The 16,510-nt window shown below is 57.3% G+C and overlaps 1 protein-coding gene across 1 annotated transcript in view; it reads left to right on the forward strand.

Moving 5' to 3' along the window:
- Positions 1–5,094: 5,094 nt before the first annotated feature.
- EFNA2 (ephrin A2) overlaps positions 5,095–16,510 on the forward strand; it is a 42,651-nt gene continuing 31,235 nt past the window's right edge. Inside the window, exon 1 of the mRNA XM_063161044.1 lies at positions 5,095–5,216. Within this exon, the coding sequence (XP_063017114.1) occupies positions 5,095–5,216 (122 nt within the window). The remainder of the gene's footprint in view (positions 5,217–16,510) is intronic.

The raw sequence follows: 16,510 nt of genomic DNA on the forward strand, positions 1-16,510 counted from the left end.
GCTGCAATTCAAAGTGGATTAACTCCTCGGGCTGCCCTCGCTCCCCCCCCGCCCCTCCCCATTCCACTTGGGTGGGTTTTGGCCGAACAGGAGACGCTTTTCCCCCTGCGCTTTCCATATTCAAAAGCTCCCGGAGCGCAGCCGGATGGGCAGCGGGGGCTGCGGGGCTTCAGGACGGTGTGCGGGACACGGTGACACGGGGACAGGGACACGGTGGCCGTGGCACTGAGTTTAGTGGCGTTAATGGGGTTCTAGGAATGATCTGTGCAGGGATCCCAGAGGGATGAGGGGATGCAGACCCTTCCCAAAACTCCCGGCTTGCCCCAGCGGGTTGTAGGGCTGCGATCTCCGGGTTTGATTTTTTGTTTTCTCGGGTGTTTTCCCCAATCCAAGCAGTGTCCGGGGTTGTGTCGCATTAACGGCGACCCGAGTGCACGGTGACAACCCCGGGGGGCCGCGAGGGGCACCGGCACTAGAGGGGGGTATTGCCTAAGCAATGCGGTGCTGCCGCTCCGCCGTCTCCTCAGCTTTGGGGCGAAACCTCGGGATTTTGGCCCTCGACGCTTTCCCGGCTGCTTTTCCAGGTGTGCGCTGATGTGCAGGTGCCGTTCCCGCCCCCTTCTCCGGGGAACTGTGGGTTAATTCGTGATGGGAATTGTTTTGGGGACACTGCTGGAGCGGTGCCACCATCCCCGATGGACGAGGGACAGCGGTCGCCAAAAGCCACCGAGCCCAGGGGGAGCCGCTGTCTCTCGTGGGAAGGATTTATCCGCAGCTGGATTTTGGGGCTGGGCGTTTTAACGAGCATCGGATGGGGCGGCAGAACGAGCCCGGTGCTGCTCGGGAAGGTGTGAACGGCCCCGGGCTGCGGGAGGGGTTTGGGTGTTCCCGAGCTCTGTGTTCCCACCCTGAGCCTCAGGCTGGGGCTCTCTCCCACCCCGATGGAGAGGAGACCCTGCCCGAGATCCACAAGAGCTCAGGGTGCCCCCACATTTGGGGTGTGATGGTGGGGTTTTGCGGTTTTGCATGTCTACGGCAGCTTATTTGGTATTCTGAGTAAACTCAGGAGAGTGGGAGGCTCCAGGGAGGAAAACCTGGGAGCCAGAGCAGTGCCACAGTCTGGCCACATGGATGGGTGTCCCCAGCGCTGTGAGCCAGGGATGGGCCCCTCCCTGACCTTTGGATGGGATCAGAGTCCATGGATGGGGGCTGGTGCCTCTGGATGCCACACACTGCCAAGGATGCCCCTTGGCTGAGGGCATCACCACCACCCTCTTGTGTCCATGCCGGGCATCTCGATCCTGCTGCCAGCTGGGATTTCCCATCACACCCATCCCTTCCACTTCAGGAAGCTCCAAGGGACCCTTTTTCTCCTGTTGCAGCTCCATTCCCAGCAACCTGGCTCTGCTCTGCACTTCTCAGCCTTTTCCCTGTGACTCCTTCACCTTTTTAATGGGAAGGGTTTTTCTATCAGGAACAAATATTTTCCATAATTTCCTGGCCGATCCAATTAATGCAGAGGAAGGCGGGTGTGAATTATCCCTCCCTGCATCCAGCCTTGCCCCCTGCATGGAGCTGGGGGCTGGAAATTGCAGGATTTGCAGTAATTAAGGCAAATAGTTGGTTTTGTTTGGTTAGAAAAACAACCTGGTGCTGTTTGGAGAAGCCATAAAAATCCTGGAAAAGGTTTTCCTTCCTTTCACCAGGAGTGGGGAAGGAGAAATCATTCCATGCCAAGCAGGGCTGGGATGGGCCCTCCCTCAGATTGGGACTGATCCTGGCAGGGAGGGAATGCACTGGAGCAGGGGTGGGGCTGCTCCTGCCTGATCCCAATGGATCGTCCCATTTTCCAGGGAATTTCATCTGGGGTCCCCCACAGCTCCAGTAGGACTGAGCTGGGATGCACTGGGTTGAACTGGGATGAGCTGGGCTCAGCTGGGATGCACTGGGTTGAACTGGGATGAGCTGGGATGCACTGGGTTGAACTGGGATGAGCTGGGCTCAGCTGGGATGAGTTTGGTTGAGCTGGGCTGAGCTGGGATGCACTGGGTAGAACTGGCCCGAGCTGGGATGTACTGGGCTGAGCTGGGATGCACTGGGCCAAGCTGGGATGCACTGGGCTGAGCTGGGTTGCCCTGGGCTGAGTTTGGCTGAGCTGGGGTGCACTGGGTTCAACTGGGATTCCCTGGGCCGAGCTGGGATGCACTGGGCTGAGCTGGGATGCACTGGGTTGAACTGGCCCGAGCTGGGATGTACTGGGCTGAGCTGGGATGCACTGGGTTGAACTGGCCCGAGCTGGGATGCCCTGGGCTGAGTTTGGCTGAGCTGGGATGCACTGGGTTGAACTCAGCTAAACTGAGATGCACTGGGCTGAGCTGGGATGCACTGGGTTCAACTGGGATTCCCTGAGCCGAGCTGGGATGCACTGGGCTGAGCTGGGATGCACTGGGCCCAGTTTGGCTGAGCTGGGATGCCCTGGGTTGAACTCAGCTAAGCCAGGATGCACTGGGCCGAGCTGGGATGAACTGTGAATCTCTGTGCCCATCGGTGACCTGGCACCACAAGGCATGGCTGACCCCTTGGCCAGCACGGTGCCCTTTGGATCATCCCCGTTCCCAATCCACAGACCCTGATGGGATTGCTCCGTGGGGTGAGAGCCGTGGGTTTTACCACACCCCTGGAGCTGCCCCTGGAATGTGGCTCTGCCAGGGCTGGGAGGAACCGTGGCCAGGCCTCCTGGAGAGCCCGGAAAGGCTTTTAGTGCCTTGGCTGGAGAGATGGAAACAAATGAAGTTGACAGACAAGTGTCGGCGTTTATGGCAGCGTCCGCTGACAGGAGGGAGATTGGCTGTCGGGGGCTTGATGGAGACGGATCCTGATGGGAGCAGGATGAGGAGATGGATAACCTTGATGGAGCCGCGGCGCGGGAGGACGCTCCGCCGGCATTATTCCGAAATCATTCGGTTTTTATTTGTTTTGGTTTGGGGTGGGAGGAGGGATGCTGAGCCCCACAGTCCGTGGAGTTTTTCCTAAACAGATTTGCTAAATAAATAATGAGGAGGATCCATATTTTATTTATATCCCACCTCTCCGTGTGGCGCTGGAGGTGTTTTACGCTGGGCCGCTCCCTCCCTTTTAGCACGGACAAACTCCTAAGAGCTCGTGAGATGGAGATGGATTTGCAGGGATATTTGGATGCTGAGCAGAAGGACAGGCAGCGGGATGTGCTGGAACTGCTCCTCCTGATGGACTTAATGGGCACCTTGGTGCTTTGTGAATCCAACTGGAAGCGTCTTTGCATCTGGAGGCACCTGAGGAATTCTGCTCTGGCTCTGAGGGGCTCAGGGGGGACCTATACACCTGGGAGGACACTCCAGGACACTCAGGGGGACATTCCATGGTCCTGGGGAGGAGGGTTGGGAGTCTCTCTGTGTTCACTCATCCTTCTGAAGCAGTTTTTGGAACTTGGGGGGACCTGGGGGGCTCTGGGAGCAGAGCAGGTCCTGTGCAGCAAGGAGCAGCTCCTCTAGACAGCCCAAGAGGAGCGTCCTTGCTCGGGGATGTGACCCCAGGGCCGTGGGGTGTCCTGGCTTGGGGATGCGTCTCTGGCACCGTGGGGTGTCCTTGTTCAGGGATGTGGCTGGGTGGCACACCTGTGGCCAAAAATTCCGCTGGATTTTCTGTGTTGTCCCCAAAGTCCTCCCCAGAGCCGGACATGGCCCCACAGCAGCTTTGGGGCTCTGTGTTATTCCCATCACTGTTTTCCAAGATTTCCACAAAGCAGAGTGATCCCTTAACACGAATTATTGTTTAATTTATCCTTATATCAGAGGTGCAAAAATGTCCCTGCAGAGGGTGGGACCTTCTGTCTGTCTGTCTTTCCTTGTCTTTCCTTGTCACCTGTGGGCCGCAGGACATGTCCCTGTCCCCATCCCCATCCCTGTCCCCTCCAGCGCAAGCCCCTCACTGCCCCTTCCCAACAATTCCTGCCCATCGCCCCCCGGGCACCCCAAACCCCCCCATCAACCAACCCTTCCTCAAGGTAACGGACCCCCAAACCTCCCTCCTGCTTCCAGAGCCCCCCACCCACCCATGTGACCCCCTCCTCCAAATTCCCAACCCCCTGCCAGCGAACCTCTCCCCTTTTCAAAGCCCCCCTGCTCCGCCAGTGCGACCCATCCCCTCCCAAAGACCCCCCCGCCGCTGTGACCCCCCCAATCCAAATCCCTCCCAGCCCACCCGGTGCGACCCCCGCCCGTTCCAAAGACCCCCCCACGGTGTCTGTGTGTCTGCGACCCCCTCCCCATGCAGATCCCCCTCCCCCGGGGTACGGGCCCGTTCCCCCCGCCGCTGTGACCCCCCCTCAATCTTCGACCCCCCCTCAATCTTCGACCCCCCCCCTCCCCCCCGCAGGGGCGTGGCCGCGGGGGCGCGCGGGAGCCCCGCCCTGGGAGCGCGCCGGGAGCGCGCGCGCGGCCGCCGGTGGCAACAATGTGTCAGAGGCGGGGCGGGGGCGGGGCGCGGGGCGGGGCCGGTGCCGGGGGCGGGCCCGGCGCGGGGGCGGGCCCGGGCGGGGGGCGCGGGGGGCGCGGGCGGCGGGCGCAGCATGGCGCGGCGGCACTGAGCGAGCGGCGGCCTCCCGGCCCGGCCTTTGTCTCTCCGGTGTCCCCCGGGGCGGAGCAGCCCGCGGCGGGGCCCGGGGCTGAGCCCGCAGGTGCGGCGGCAGCACCGGGGGCTCGGCGCCGGGCGGCGGCGGCGGCGCCGCGGGGCTCGGAGGAACTTGGCCGAAGTTGGGCGCGGGAGGTGGTGGTGGGGGGTGGCGGAAGGTTCCCGGTACCGGGGCGATCCCGGGGCGCCGCGGCAACCGGGCCGGTCCCCGCCGCCCGAGCGCGGGATGCGGCTGCCCCGGCGCCGCCGCACCGCGGCCGCCCCCGAGTCCCCCCGCTGACGGCGCCCGGGGCCGCGGGCGATGGTGAGGGCTGGGCGCCCGCCCGCCGCCGCCGCCGCCCGCCGCCCGCCCGCCGTCCCCGGCCGGCCCCAGGGCCCCGCCGCCCCCTGAAGCGGCCGGAGCCGCGCCCGCCGCCCGCCGGGACGATGGTGCGCTGCGGGGCGGCCGCGCTGCTCGCCGCGCTCCTCGGCGTCTGCGTCTGGACCGACGAGACCGGGAAAGTTATCTCGGACCGCTTCGCCGTCTACTGGAACCGGAGCAATCCCAGGTGAGGCGGGGGGCGGCGGGGGCGGCCTCGGCGCCCGACTTCCACTCGGTGTTTCCCCCCGCACGCACACCCGCTGAGCGCCCGGTGACAGCGGCCGCCGCCGCCCGTGGCCGCTCGGGTCCCCCTCGAGCCCCCGGTGGGGTCCGGTGAACGGGCTGGGCGGCCCCGGGGAGGGGGGGTGGTCCCCGGGGCTCCCTTCCCCGAAAGTTCCCGCGGGGCCCCGGGCGGAGCGTCCCCGGGGGCTGCGGCAGCGCCGGGAGCATCGCGGGGCGCGGGGCGCGTTCCCGGGGGCGGCGGCGGCTGCGGCTCGGCCCCCCCCGCCCCTCCGCGCCCAACTTCGGGGAAGTTCAAGTTCCTCCCCCCCCGCCATCCCGGTCCCTCTCCGGGGATGAAGGTTCTGCGAGAAAAACCCCGAAATCCGCCCAAAGCGGCGGGTGCGGCTGCGGGGGAGTCGGGAAGAACGATCTGGGGGGAAAATGGCAAAACGGGCCCGAGGGGGGCACGGGGCGTGCGGGGCTGGGGATGGCCGGCCCTGCTGCTCCCGAGTCATTCCCATCCTGGGAGCGCAATCCCCACAGTTGGCTTCGTTTCCTGACTCTAGTTGGAATTTCGATTTTTCTGTGTGTTTTTTTTTTTTATCCCCACCAAGTGTTTTTTTTTTTTTTCTTTGGGGGCAAGAGTTTTGTTTCTGTCGTGTTTCTTTGTTCGCGATTTTGAGGAACCCAAAACTGCTGGTGAGTTGGAAGCGGGAGGAATTCTGCTCTGGGGATGCTCAGGTGGTTGGGACCTTTGGGACCCCCCAACCCTCCCTGTTGGGGACATTCTTTGTGGTCTGAACGGGCCTGGTTTTGGGGATTCCTGTAAGAACAAGCACCAGCCACCAAATCCTCATTTCCCCCCAAATTCCTCAAAGTTCTCCCAAGCCTGGCAGTGTCAGTGAGCGGTGAGGGATGAGCTTGGTGGGTGCAGCCCCCGTGGTCCCTGGTTTTGGGCTGTCCTGTTTTCTGGGTCAAGCAGAGAGTTCTTTGTCCCCCTCAATCCCTGTGTGACAGTGGCCTTGTGGGGCACGGCGTGGCCTGGTCCTCATCCCCAGAGCTGCCAGGGATGTGGGGCAGCTCCTCCAGCTCTGCGTGCCTCATCCCCTTCTGCCATCCATGAGGGGACCCTCGGTGCCACCTTCTCTCCCTCGATGTCACCAGTGCAGCTGCATAAAGTTCCATTTCGGCGCTGGGACGTGCGCAGGGCTGAGAACCCTCAGCAGCACCTGGTGTCCACCCAACCTCCACACATCCCTTTGGGGGGACCCACCCGTGCCCCTCTGTGCTCCCCAAAACTGGGGCCAGCCCGTCCCTTTGTGCCTTGCTGGTGGTTCCTTGGCGGTGGTGCCTGCGTCGCGGGCCGCCTGCGGTGCATATGGATTTTATTATCTCCCTCACATTTTTGTGGGGGATTGTAAGAGCCAGGGAATTATTTTGTTTTTTTCCCTATTTTTTTTTTTCTTTTTTCTTTGCCCATTGCGAAGTTTTTTTGATTTTTTTTAGCTCCTGGTGCTCCCACACTTTGTGGTTTTTGTTCTCCCAAATGCCAACCACGTGTGAGGTGTCCCCCCCGGGTCCAACTCTGGCATCCTGGAGATGAGGGTGGTTGGGGTGGTGGCTGGGATTTTGGCACCCAAAGGTTCCAATGGCTGGGAGTTGGCGCCCAAAGGTTCTGACGTTCGGGATTTGGCGCTCAGGGGTTCCTGGGGATGGGATTTGGCACCCAAGGGTTCTGATGGTGGTGCCAACAGCCAAAAGTGGCCCCTTGGCCAGTGGTGAGGGTCGTCCCGGGACCCAGCACCGCTGATGGCGTCACCTCCATCCCCTTCACCCCTTCGTAGAAGCCGCCGACAATTTCTCCTGGAAAAATCCACGGTGGATCATTATCCCATATATATATATATATATTTATACATTTCTAAATCTGCTGTTGGCAGGGAAAATATTTTCGAGGACGGTGTGGGGGGGGGGGGGAAAAATAAAAAATGGAGTGGAGGGGGAAGAGCGAGGGGCTGGGAGGGAAGAGCAGACAATGGCTGGTGGGTTCAGCAGGCACGTCCGCAGCGCCTGGCTCCGGGATGTGACCCAAATTTCCCCAATGTGGGAGCGCCCCGTGTCGCCAGCGCTCCCCGCCTGCGCCTTCGGCTCTCGGAATTCGAGGCAATTTATTAGGGGTTGCAAAGATTGAAATTGCCATTGAGTTTCCTGCTTATTCCCTTTTTGAACCCAGCGGTGGGTTTATTTTTTTTTTTCCACTGGAGTTACTACAAGACCGCCTCATTCTTAAAAATGAAGGAAAAAATGTATTTCTGTGTTTTCTGGTCGCTTGTTTTCATTCTTTTCTCCCCCCCTGCCAACATCTCCTTTAGTAAAGGGGAAATTAAAAGGGGTTTAAAAAAAAAAGGGGGAAAAGACCCAAGGTTAAAATGTCCTGTTTGAACCCACAGACCTTCTCTGCCGCTAAATATTTTTCTTCAGGTTTATACAGCAATCTACATTTTATAAAAGACAGGAATAAATCTCATGGTCGATATGATTTGCCCAGATTAGAATAATTCTATATTTCATAATTGGGGCTAAATTAAAAATAAGTGGTACCTCGGGATGCTGCAATTTCCCTGTTCTGGGGAGAGATTTAACCACTCGCTGTGGATTTACAAGGTTTATTTTTATTTTTAAATGGTTTCGTGAGGATGCGCTAGGAAAACGTTTGGCTGGCTGAAACTCCTAGGTTATCCAGGAAAAAAATATGAAGGATGATGAAGGCAGAATTATATAATAATGGGCAGTTTTGTTGCCATGTGGAAGTGTGGGTTTTTGCTCCGCGGCACGGACGGGCGCTGCCGATGGTCGCTCCCCGGGTGTGGATCTGTTGGCCATGGCTGGGCCGGCCATGGGTGGATCCATTGCTCGTGTCCAGGGTGATGTGCCCATGGATGGGACCTTGGGGCTCCTCCCTGGCCTGGCACTGCGGGCAGGGCTCTGGCACAACACCCAGGGCTCATCGCTCCGTGTTTTCTGGTGCAGGAGCCGCTCACCCGTAGCATTCCAGGGTGGATTTTCCACGGGAGCCAACCGGGGCGATTTGGGTGTGCTGGAGTGTCCAGCATCACCAGCGGGTTGGGGTGTCCAGTTTTGGCCCCCCATTTTCCCCCCCACCCCCACAGCGGGTTTAGGGTGGATGTCTCGGCACGCGGCGCCGCGCGACAAAAAATCAGGGATATGGGAAAACCTCCGTGCTATGGGGGAAAGGGTCTGTGGGATGGAGTGACCTGTCTTCAGAAGGTCCCCAGGCCTGTGATCATGACCCATGGTCTTGTGGCCATGCTGGAAACCCCTGGGAAGCCACGGAAGCACGGAGGGTTTGGGATTCGTTGCCGTGCCCAGCTCTGCTGGGTGACGGGCAGGGAATCGTCATTCCCGAGCGCTGGTCGGTGTTCCTGCAGCAATCCCATGGTCACTGCCGTGTGCCTGGATCCACGGCAGGAATGTGCACGGTGACAGGGGTTCTCCTCCCTCTGTGCACAGCACGGATCCCCAGGACCGGGCGGGATCGTGCCCGTGGCCTGGTTCAGCGCCGAGGTCACGGCGCTGCCTCCGAACGCCTCTTTTGCTGATTTCTGTATTATTTTTCGGCGTGGTTTGTGAGCACAGCTGGGATTTCTGTTCTGCTCCTCTGCACTCCCCAATCCTGGGATCGAGAACCGGAGAAATGGTTTCTGGCAGGGGGATTTACCGAGCCAGGTGATGCTCAGGGTGATGGCAGAGCAGGACTTTTCGGGGGAAAAAGGTGCCTCTGCCACAGGGGTGGTGGGGTTGAGGCGAGCGGGGCACATCTTGGAGAGGGGATTTAGATCATGTTGCCAATCCCATTGCATTTTGTGCCCCTTTTTCCTGCATTCCCATCTCCTGGAGCTGCAGCCCTGGCGCTTGCCAGTCGCTGGTGCTTTGTCCAAGAGGCTGGAGCGTGGTGGCCGTGGCCAGGAAAGCCGTGGCCGTGACCCACTGACCACCAAACCAGGGCCAACTTGCCCACCTGTGTGTCACGAGGGGCTGTGGCCAGGCTGCATGTCCCACTTCTCCATGAAGGGAGTGAAGATGATGCCACATCTGTTTTTTTCATGGGAATTTGGTGCTGCAGAGGGGTGGCCGAGCAAGAGGGCTCAGCTTGGGTGATCCCACCCATGTCTCCATGTTGGTTTGGGGCTGGATCCCAAAACCTCTCTGTCCTGGCTTTGGCTGGGACTTTTGGGGTCCCCAGTTCTCTGTGTCTCCCCTCCCTGCTCCCATGGACATCGTACTGAGGCCCACATCAGAAACATGCCCTGTTTCCCCCTTGGCGTGATTTTAATGTGAATTTTGCCCTGTTTCCTCTTTGGCGTGATTTTAATGTGAATTTTGCCCTGTTTCCCCCCCCTTGAAGTGCTTTTAATGTGAATTTTAACCCTGGCACTTGGGTTATTCCTGTGTCACCATCAGCCCCAGTCCCCTCTCGGCGTGCCAGAGCGGCGCTGGGTGTTTGGGTGTGCCAGCTCTCAGCCTCGTCCTGTGCAATTCCTGCTCTTTGAGTTTTTCCTCCTTCTGCTCTCCCTTTGTGCCGAGATCACTCCCAGCCCTTCCCACCCCTCTTTTCCAGCCCGTTAAGCCGTGTTAGCAATTCCTCACCAGCCCAGGGCTGCGGCGAGTGGTTAATGGAGAGCAGACACCAGCAGGCCGGCGTCGCTGACAGGATTCTCTCTCCGTGCCCGTCGCCGTCTCCGCCTGTCCCTTTCCAGGGACCGCAATTACATTCCCTGCTGGTTGCACATTTGGTATCCAAATGCCGGCCATGCGCCGCATCCTAATGCGAGGATGGGCTGGGGGTGTGTGGAGCTGCTGGAGGGTCAGATTCCCCCCAGAATCCCCCCAAAATCCCCCCCTGGATCCCCCCAGAATCCCCCCTGGTTCCTGGGGTATCCTGGGGTACACACAGAGGGTTGGCAGTGGGAACAGTCCAGGGGGTGAAAGGTGCCCTGTGGGGGTACCATGGAAAGCTTTGAAAGTGCTGCTGTATAAAGAAAGGCACATTTATATTTACATTTATATATATTGATTTTTATATATATTTACATACAAATATATAAATATCTATTATAGAAATTATCGATTTATTTGCATATGTAGGTGTTTATTCACCCCACCCCACTCCCACATAAATACACTTTACGCACACAAATAATCCGAATGCCAAAAATTCCCCTGTCTGGCAGTGCTGTGCCACCCCTGTGTGACATTCCCCTGGAATTCCTACCTGGGGGCTCCAGGCAGTACCTGGCTGTGGGTTTACCTGGCTCCAGGGCTGTCTGCCTGTGTCCATCCCAGTGCCACATCAGGAGCTGGCTGGAGCCATACCTGCCTGTGCCTGACAAGGTTCAGCTGCTGGGTTGGCTGGAAAATTGCAGCAATTGTTCCTTAAATAGCTCCTCGTTCCTGATGGTGACAATTTCGGTTCTTTTGTGTTAGATATTAATCGTGATTTCTGAGGCTCCGTTCTGATCCAAGCTGGTTTTCCCCACTTGGGGCAGAGATCCTGCCCCACTCCCTTGGATTTAATGGGATTTATGGAAGGCAGGCAGCTCGGAGCAATGTTACCTGCAGCCCCTGAGAGCTGTTTCAATTCCTTTTCCCCCTTTGCCATGACTCAATGCTCATCCTGATGGTCGCTTCCCTCTGCTTGGAGATCCATCCCAAAAACAGGACCAGGCCCTGTTTGGCCTCTGCAAATACAGGGAGAAGCACCGTGCTCCAAGAGTCCAGGCTGGATTATGGCTGGCAATCAGGATTTTGGAGCTCTTTCCCAATCCAAGTGATTCCATGATTCTCCAGAGTGTTGGGATTACCCGCTGGCCACTTTGGTCTTTGCCAGATGAATTCCTGAGGCATTTTAGAAGCCCTCCCCAAAGCCAGGGCTGTGTTTAGGGGTATCTGTGCTCCCAAACTCTTTGCCCCATTGTGGATTTGGGGGCCCCATGGCTGTTCCCACTGGCTGGCCGGGGAAATGGCGCCCGTGGGGTGTGGGATGCACCAGGGTTGGTTTGATCCCGGCAGGAGAAGCGGGAAGGGACAAAGCTGAGAGCGGGGAAGGTGGATGGAGCCCGTGTCCCTGCTCCGTCCTGGCTTGTTCCCGGGTGGTCACAGTGTTGTTATTTATTTATTTCTCCTCCCTCTTTTCCCCCCCTTGGCTTGTTGCTGCTGCTGTGCCTGGGCTGCTAAAGAGCTTCCCATTGTTCCGCAGCTAATTACCTCCTAATGAGGCTCCCGGCTCAAAAGAGCTGAGCGGGGGCTCTGGGGGGGTGTTGTGAGTGGGCTGTGCTGGGAGGGGGTGAGGGCAGGGCTGGGGTCACCACCGGGGTCACTCTGTGGCCTCAGCTGCGATGCCTTCAGGGCTGGTGATGGGGAGATCCACGGCCATGGAGCCGCCAGCCTGAGGCTTCACCCTAAAGGGCGGCTGGGAAGTGGTTTTGCCAGAATTTTCTTGTTGAGCCCCAAACCCGTGGAGAAATCAAAGCTTTGTGGATTTTGGCAAGGCAAGGTGGTGCTCGGAGCGTGGGAGCATTCCTGGCATTTCCCTTGGTGTGACACCAGCTCTGTATGGGACAGGTGTGTCACCTTTAGGGCACATCCTTCATTTTGAAACAACATGAGAGGGATTCAGAAACAGGGGTTTAGACTTTTTTTTTTTTTAATTCTTCCACTTTTAAATTTTTCCCCTCTTCCCGTGTTTGCTTCCCAAGGCCCAGCGGAGCAGGGGGTGATGCTGCTGCTGGAGAGGAACAGCCACAGGGCTGAACCATGTCCTGGTGGGGCTGTGCTGTGGTGGGATCCTGTGGGATACCCACGTGCCATGCTGGGATCCTTTGGGATACACCTGTGCTGGGGTGGGATCCCATGGGATTAATTTATGCCATGGTGGGACCCTGTGGGATCCATCCCTACGCTCCCTCAGCTCATCACCTCTTCCTGACCTCCCGATTTTCCTCTTTCCTTGATGTTTCCAGCTTCTCCAGCCTTGTTTTGTGGGATTTTCCTGTTTTCCTGCAGCTGTGAAGCACCAAGCACACGCGTGTGTGTCCGTGCAAACGCCGGAGCTGCCCGTGCCAGGTCGATCCCACTAAACCTCATCCTAGTGCTGGACCTGGAGCCACCGCTCCCTGTGGATGCCAAAACTGGTATTCCCACCACTGATATTCCCACCACCAGTATTCCCCCCACTGATATTCCCACCACCAGTATTCCCACCCCAGTACTCCCGCTGCGCTGCCGAAGCGTTCCCAGATCCGCAGAGTTTTACACCATCCCTCAATACCTTTTTTTTTTGTTCGACTCCAGGAACGGACTTTTTGTTTCAGCTCCTTCTCCACCAGCACCAAAATCTCCCAAGAATCCAACTCTGGATTTCGGATCTTTTGTGCCAAGCCTCGCTCGGCTTCAATTCCCAGCGCCGCTGACTTTTTGGGAAAAAAAAGGGAATAAATGGTTATGGGGGTTTTTAATGGCTGGGAATGGGGAATCCCCATTCCATCCCCATCTTCCTCCTCCTGCCACATCCCAATTGCCTCCCCCATCTATTTCCTTGGCGTTCGGCCGAATTTCCCTGGAAATATTTTGCTGTTTCCCCCCAGTGCAACCAAGTTTTGTCGGATTTTTCTTTTTCTATCTGCAGAAGAGGAGGAATTATCCGTCTCGGTTTATTTTTCCTTGAACATTACACGGGAGCAAAACTCACCCATGTGCTGGGAAAGAGATAAAGTGTTTAGACAGCAAATACAAATATTCCAGAGCACTCAGCCCGGCTACAGCAATTCCTGCCAGCATTCCAAATTCCGTGCCATGTCTTCCAGGGGGGTTTTATTTAGACTTTTTTTTTTTTTATTTATCAAAAACCCTATTTATATTTGCAGTAAAATAAAATCAGCCTGACCCTGTAGAGAACTCGAAAAATCCCAATTCTTCCCTTTTCCAATCCCGTTTCCACTGAGGAAAGAAAGCCCCTGGACCTCGTGCCCTGCACAAAATTCAACCGCGACGGGATTATTTCAGCGGCTGAGCTTCTCCACAGGCGCTGGGACGGTGCTGGCTCCGTGTGTCCCCCACAAAAATCAGGATGCAGGGAAGCTCCTGCAGAGGTGGGGATGGAGCTGGGACCCCCAGGCTCTTCCCATGGAATTTTGGGGGCTCCCTTGTGCCGCAGGTTCTGACAGCACGCGGAGCACTCAGAAAGAGGTGTATTATTTTGATTTTATTTTAATATTCAGTGATGGACGGGCTTCTGCTGCTCCTCAGGAGCATCCCAGTCTCCCATCAACGTCCCAGCCCCACTGGGGACCCCGCGGGTGTCATTGTCACCCGGGTGCCGGGCGCGGGTGCCGTCAGGAGCTGAGGAAGCTCTTTCCCAGCCAGCTCGATAATCCCAATTATTATCTGGATTCTCGATCAGGGTTGCTTATTAAACTTGGCACCGCTGGCTTTGCCGTTCCGGCCGCCTGCCTCAGCAGAGGGATTTATCTCCTGCCGACGCGGGGAGGAAATTGAGTGGAAAAACGCGGGGCAGAGCCCCCCGGGACGGCGGGGAGGGCCGGGGGTACCCGGCTTCCGAAGGGTCGGGAGATGCTGGCACAGCCCCAGCGCTGCCGGGTTGGGTTGGTGGAGCCGCCTGGGCCGTGTCCGTCTGTCCGTTCCCATCCTGTGCTGGGATGGGCGTTTTTATTCCAAGGTTGTTTTGGAATGGTTGGTGCTTTTATACGATACAACAGCGGTTGTTTTCCCTTTTCCCTGAAATCTAAAGGACCTTTCGTCAGCCGTTCTTCACCTCTGGAATATCAGCTTTTTCCAAATCCAGGAATTTGGAACAATCTTTCTGCTGGAATTCCACAAACCTTCCTGGTTGGCTCGCCGACCCCTTCTTCTTACATTGTGCCCACAAATTGTGTTTTATTTTTACCCAACACTGCGCTGGAGCTGCCTGAGCCAGAGCTGATGTGCCGACCCTTCCAAATGAGTTTTTTCCAAATTTCGCCCAATTCTCAGCACTGACTGAGCAGGGCATCCAGGAGAGTGGGGTGGGAGGTAGGAGTGATACTACTGGGAAAAAATTCTCTTTCGCAGGAGCATTTCCCTCCCTCCTGGTGTTCGTATGTTTCAATTTTCCCATTCCGCTTTTTCCTGCCTTTCCACCATTTTTCTGCATTTTAAAAAACCTGTACAAATCCTGTAACTGGAATTCCCTCTCTTTGTGTGTCCGGCCGCTCTCTCATCCCTGGGTGAGCTCCTGGGATCCCCATTTTAGGGTGAGGACTCTCCCCCATCCCCTCTCCATGCTGCTGCTGAGGGGTTTGGGTGAGGGCTGGGTTTGCTGCAAAATCCTTTATTTGGGAAATCACAAATCCTTTATTTGGGAAATCGCTGTTTTTCTGAACCTTGCAAGGTTCTTCTCTCAGGATCAGCCTCATGCTCCAGGGCTTGGTGTCGATCTTGGGAATGCTCCAAGCTTTCTCCTTGGCTTTTTTAAGATCTTTGGTGCTGGGTGGTTGGGAGAATCTGCTGCTCTGGCTGAGGGGCTCGGGATGGAGCCGCGGCTGTGCCGTGACTGTCCCAGTGACCGTCCCATTGTTGGAGATCCGCCGTCGGCTACGGCACTGGCACACCAGAATTCTGGCACCTGTCCCGGCTGTAAATGCTGGTCAAAATGGTGCTCCTGTGTAGTTTCCAACAGAGAATCCGAGCCTGTCTGGAATAGAAATGGCTCCTGGCTCCGAGTTCCATCCACGTCTCCGCTGGATCACCGCAGGACCGCGGGGATTGGTTTGGCCAGAGCCGCGCGGGTGCTGAGTCCTGTGGAACACCAGGATCAGTGCCCCACCACAGCCCTGGCATTACTTGCGACCCTTTGAGGTGGGATTTAAGGCTAAATTGGCAGAGTTGGAAGCAGGTTTGGGGACGGGGATTGCTTTTGCAGGGTGTGTGCTCTGGAGGCAGCGTCCAGCCCAACCAGTGCCGGCTTTCCTAACGCTCATTGCCATCAGTGACCTTCAGCTCAGACCAGCTCCCGGCTCTCCCTGCCTGCTCTTCCTGGCATTCCCAGCTTTCCCCTCTCTGTGATGGCTCCTGGGGTCAGTGGACCTCAGTTCCAGCACCCAACTGCTGGCTCATCCTGCCACCATCTGCAGTTTTCCATTGTTCCTCGGCTCTTCCCGACATTGGGATGCGGAGTGCCGGCAGTGCGGGAATGTCCAGGGCCCGGTGTCACAGCCAGGATCTGGACTCCAGGAGAACCTGGACTCCATTTCAAAGCTGAGCAATGATAATCATAAATCATAATGTTGTCTTTTATGATAGAAAGCTTTGGATCGGGAGCAGGGACTCTTGTTCTGCAAGCTGGGGGTGATCCTGGATCCGGCTTCCAGCTCGTTATTCGGAGACAAATGGCTTCTCCCTCCCCCAGCCTCAGTTTCTCCGTGGGTAAGGTGAGGATTGCTGCCAGGGGCTAAATTAGGGAATTAATGTTGGTGGAGTGATTGAGAGATGGAGAAGGACGTGGCTCTCACAGCACCATGTCCTGCTGTACAGCGCGTCCGCCCGCTCCGGGCTGGATGTCGGAATTTCAGATGGGAGCAGAAATTGAGATGTCGGCAGTGAAGTTCCTTGTTCGTGTCCACAGAGCCCAGGGCTCCATGAGGAGGGACTGGAGCCCCCCAGCTCTTTCCACACTGGTTTGGAATCTGTGTGGGCACACGGTGGCTCACATCTGTGGCTTATTTCGGTGTGCATCCCACATCCAGGTGGTTTGGCAGCGCCAGACCCAATTCATTCTGGCCTCTTCCCAGCGTGTCCCTCGCTGCCCCAAAATCCTGGTGTCACTGAGACCCCATTCCCATGGGAGGGGAATCCAGCTGGATGGATTTTTGTGACTTTTTAATATTTTTTCCTTAAACGTTGTGATTTTTATTCCACCTTATAAATCACTTCCTTGCTCCAGTTGGAGGGAGGATTTATGGGTGCAGGTGGGAGGAACGCCGCTCTCGGGATCGACCTGCTGGAATGGTTTTGTGGTGATGGTCACAGCAGCAATTCTGGCCAGGGGACAGGGCTCCAGCTGGGGAAATCCTGTCTGGAGATGTGATGGGAGCAGGGATGGACCCAGCTGGGATGGCCTGGGGTTGGCACATCTCTGGTGTTGTTCAGGATTTTCTCCGTGCTGGAAAGTGGCACCAACAGATT

The sequence above is a fragment of the Melospiza melodia genome, chromosome 7, assembly GCF_035770615.1.
Source record: "Melospiza melodia melodia isolate bMelMel2 chromosome 7, bMelMel2.pri, whole genome shotgun sequence".
Lineage (NCBI taxonomy): Eukaryota > Metazoa > Chordata > Aves > Passeriformes > Passerellidae > Melospiza > Melospiza melodia.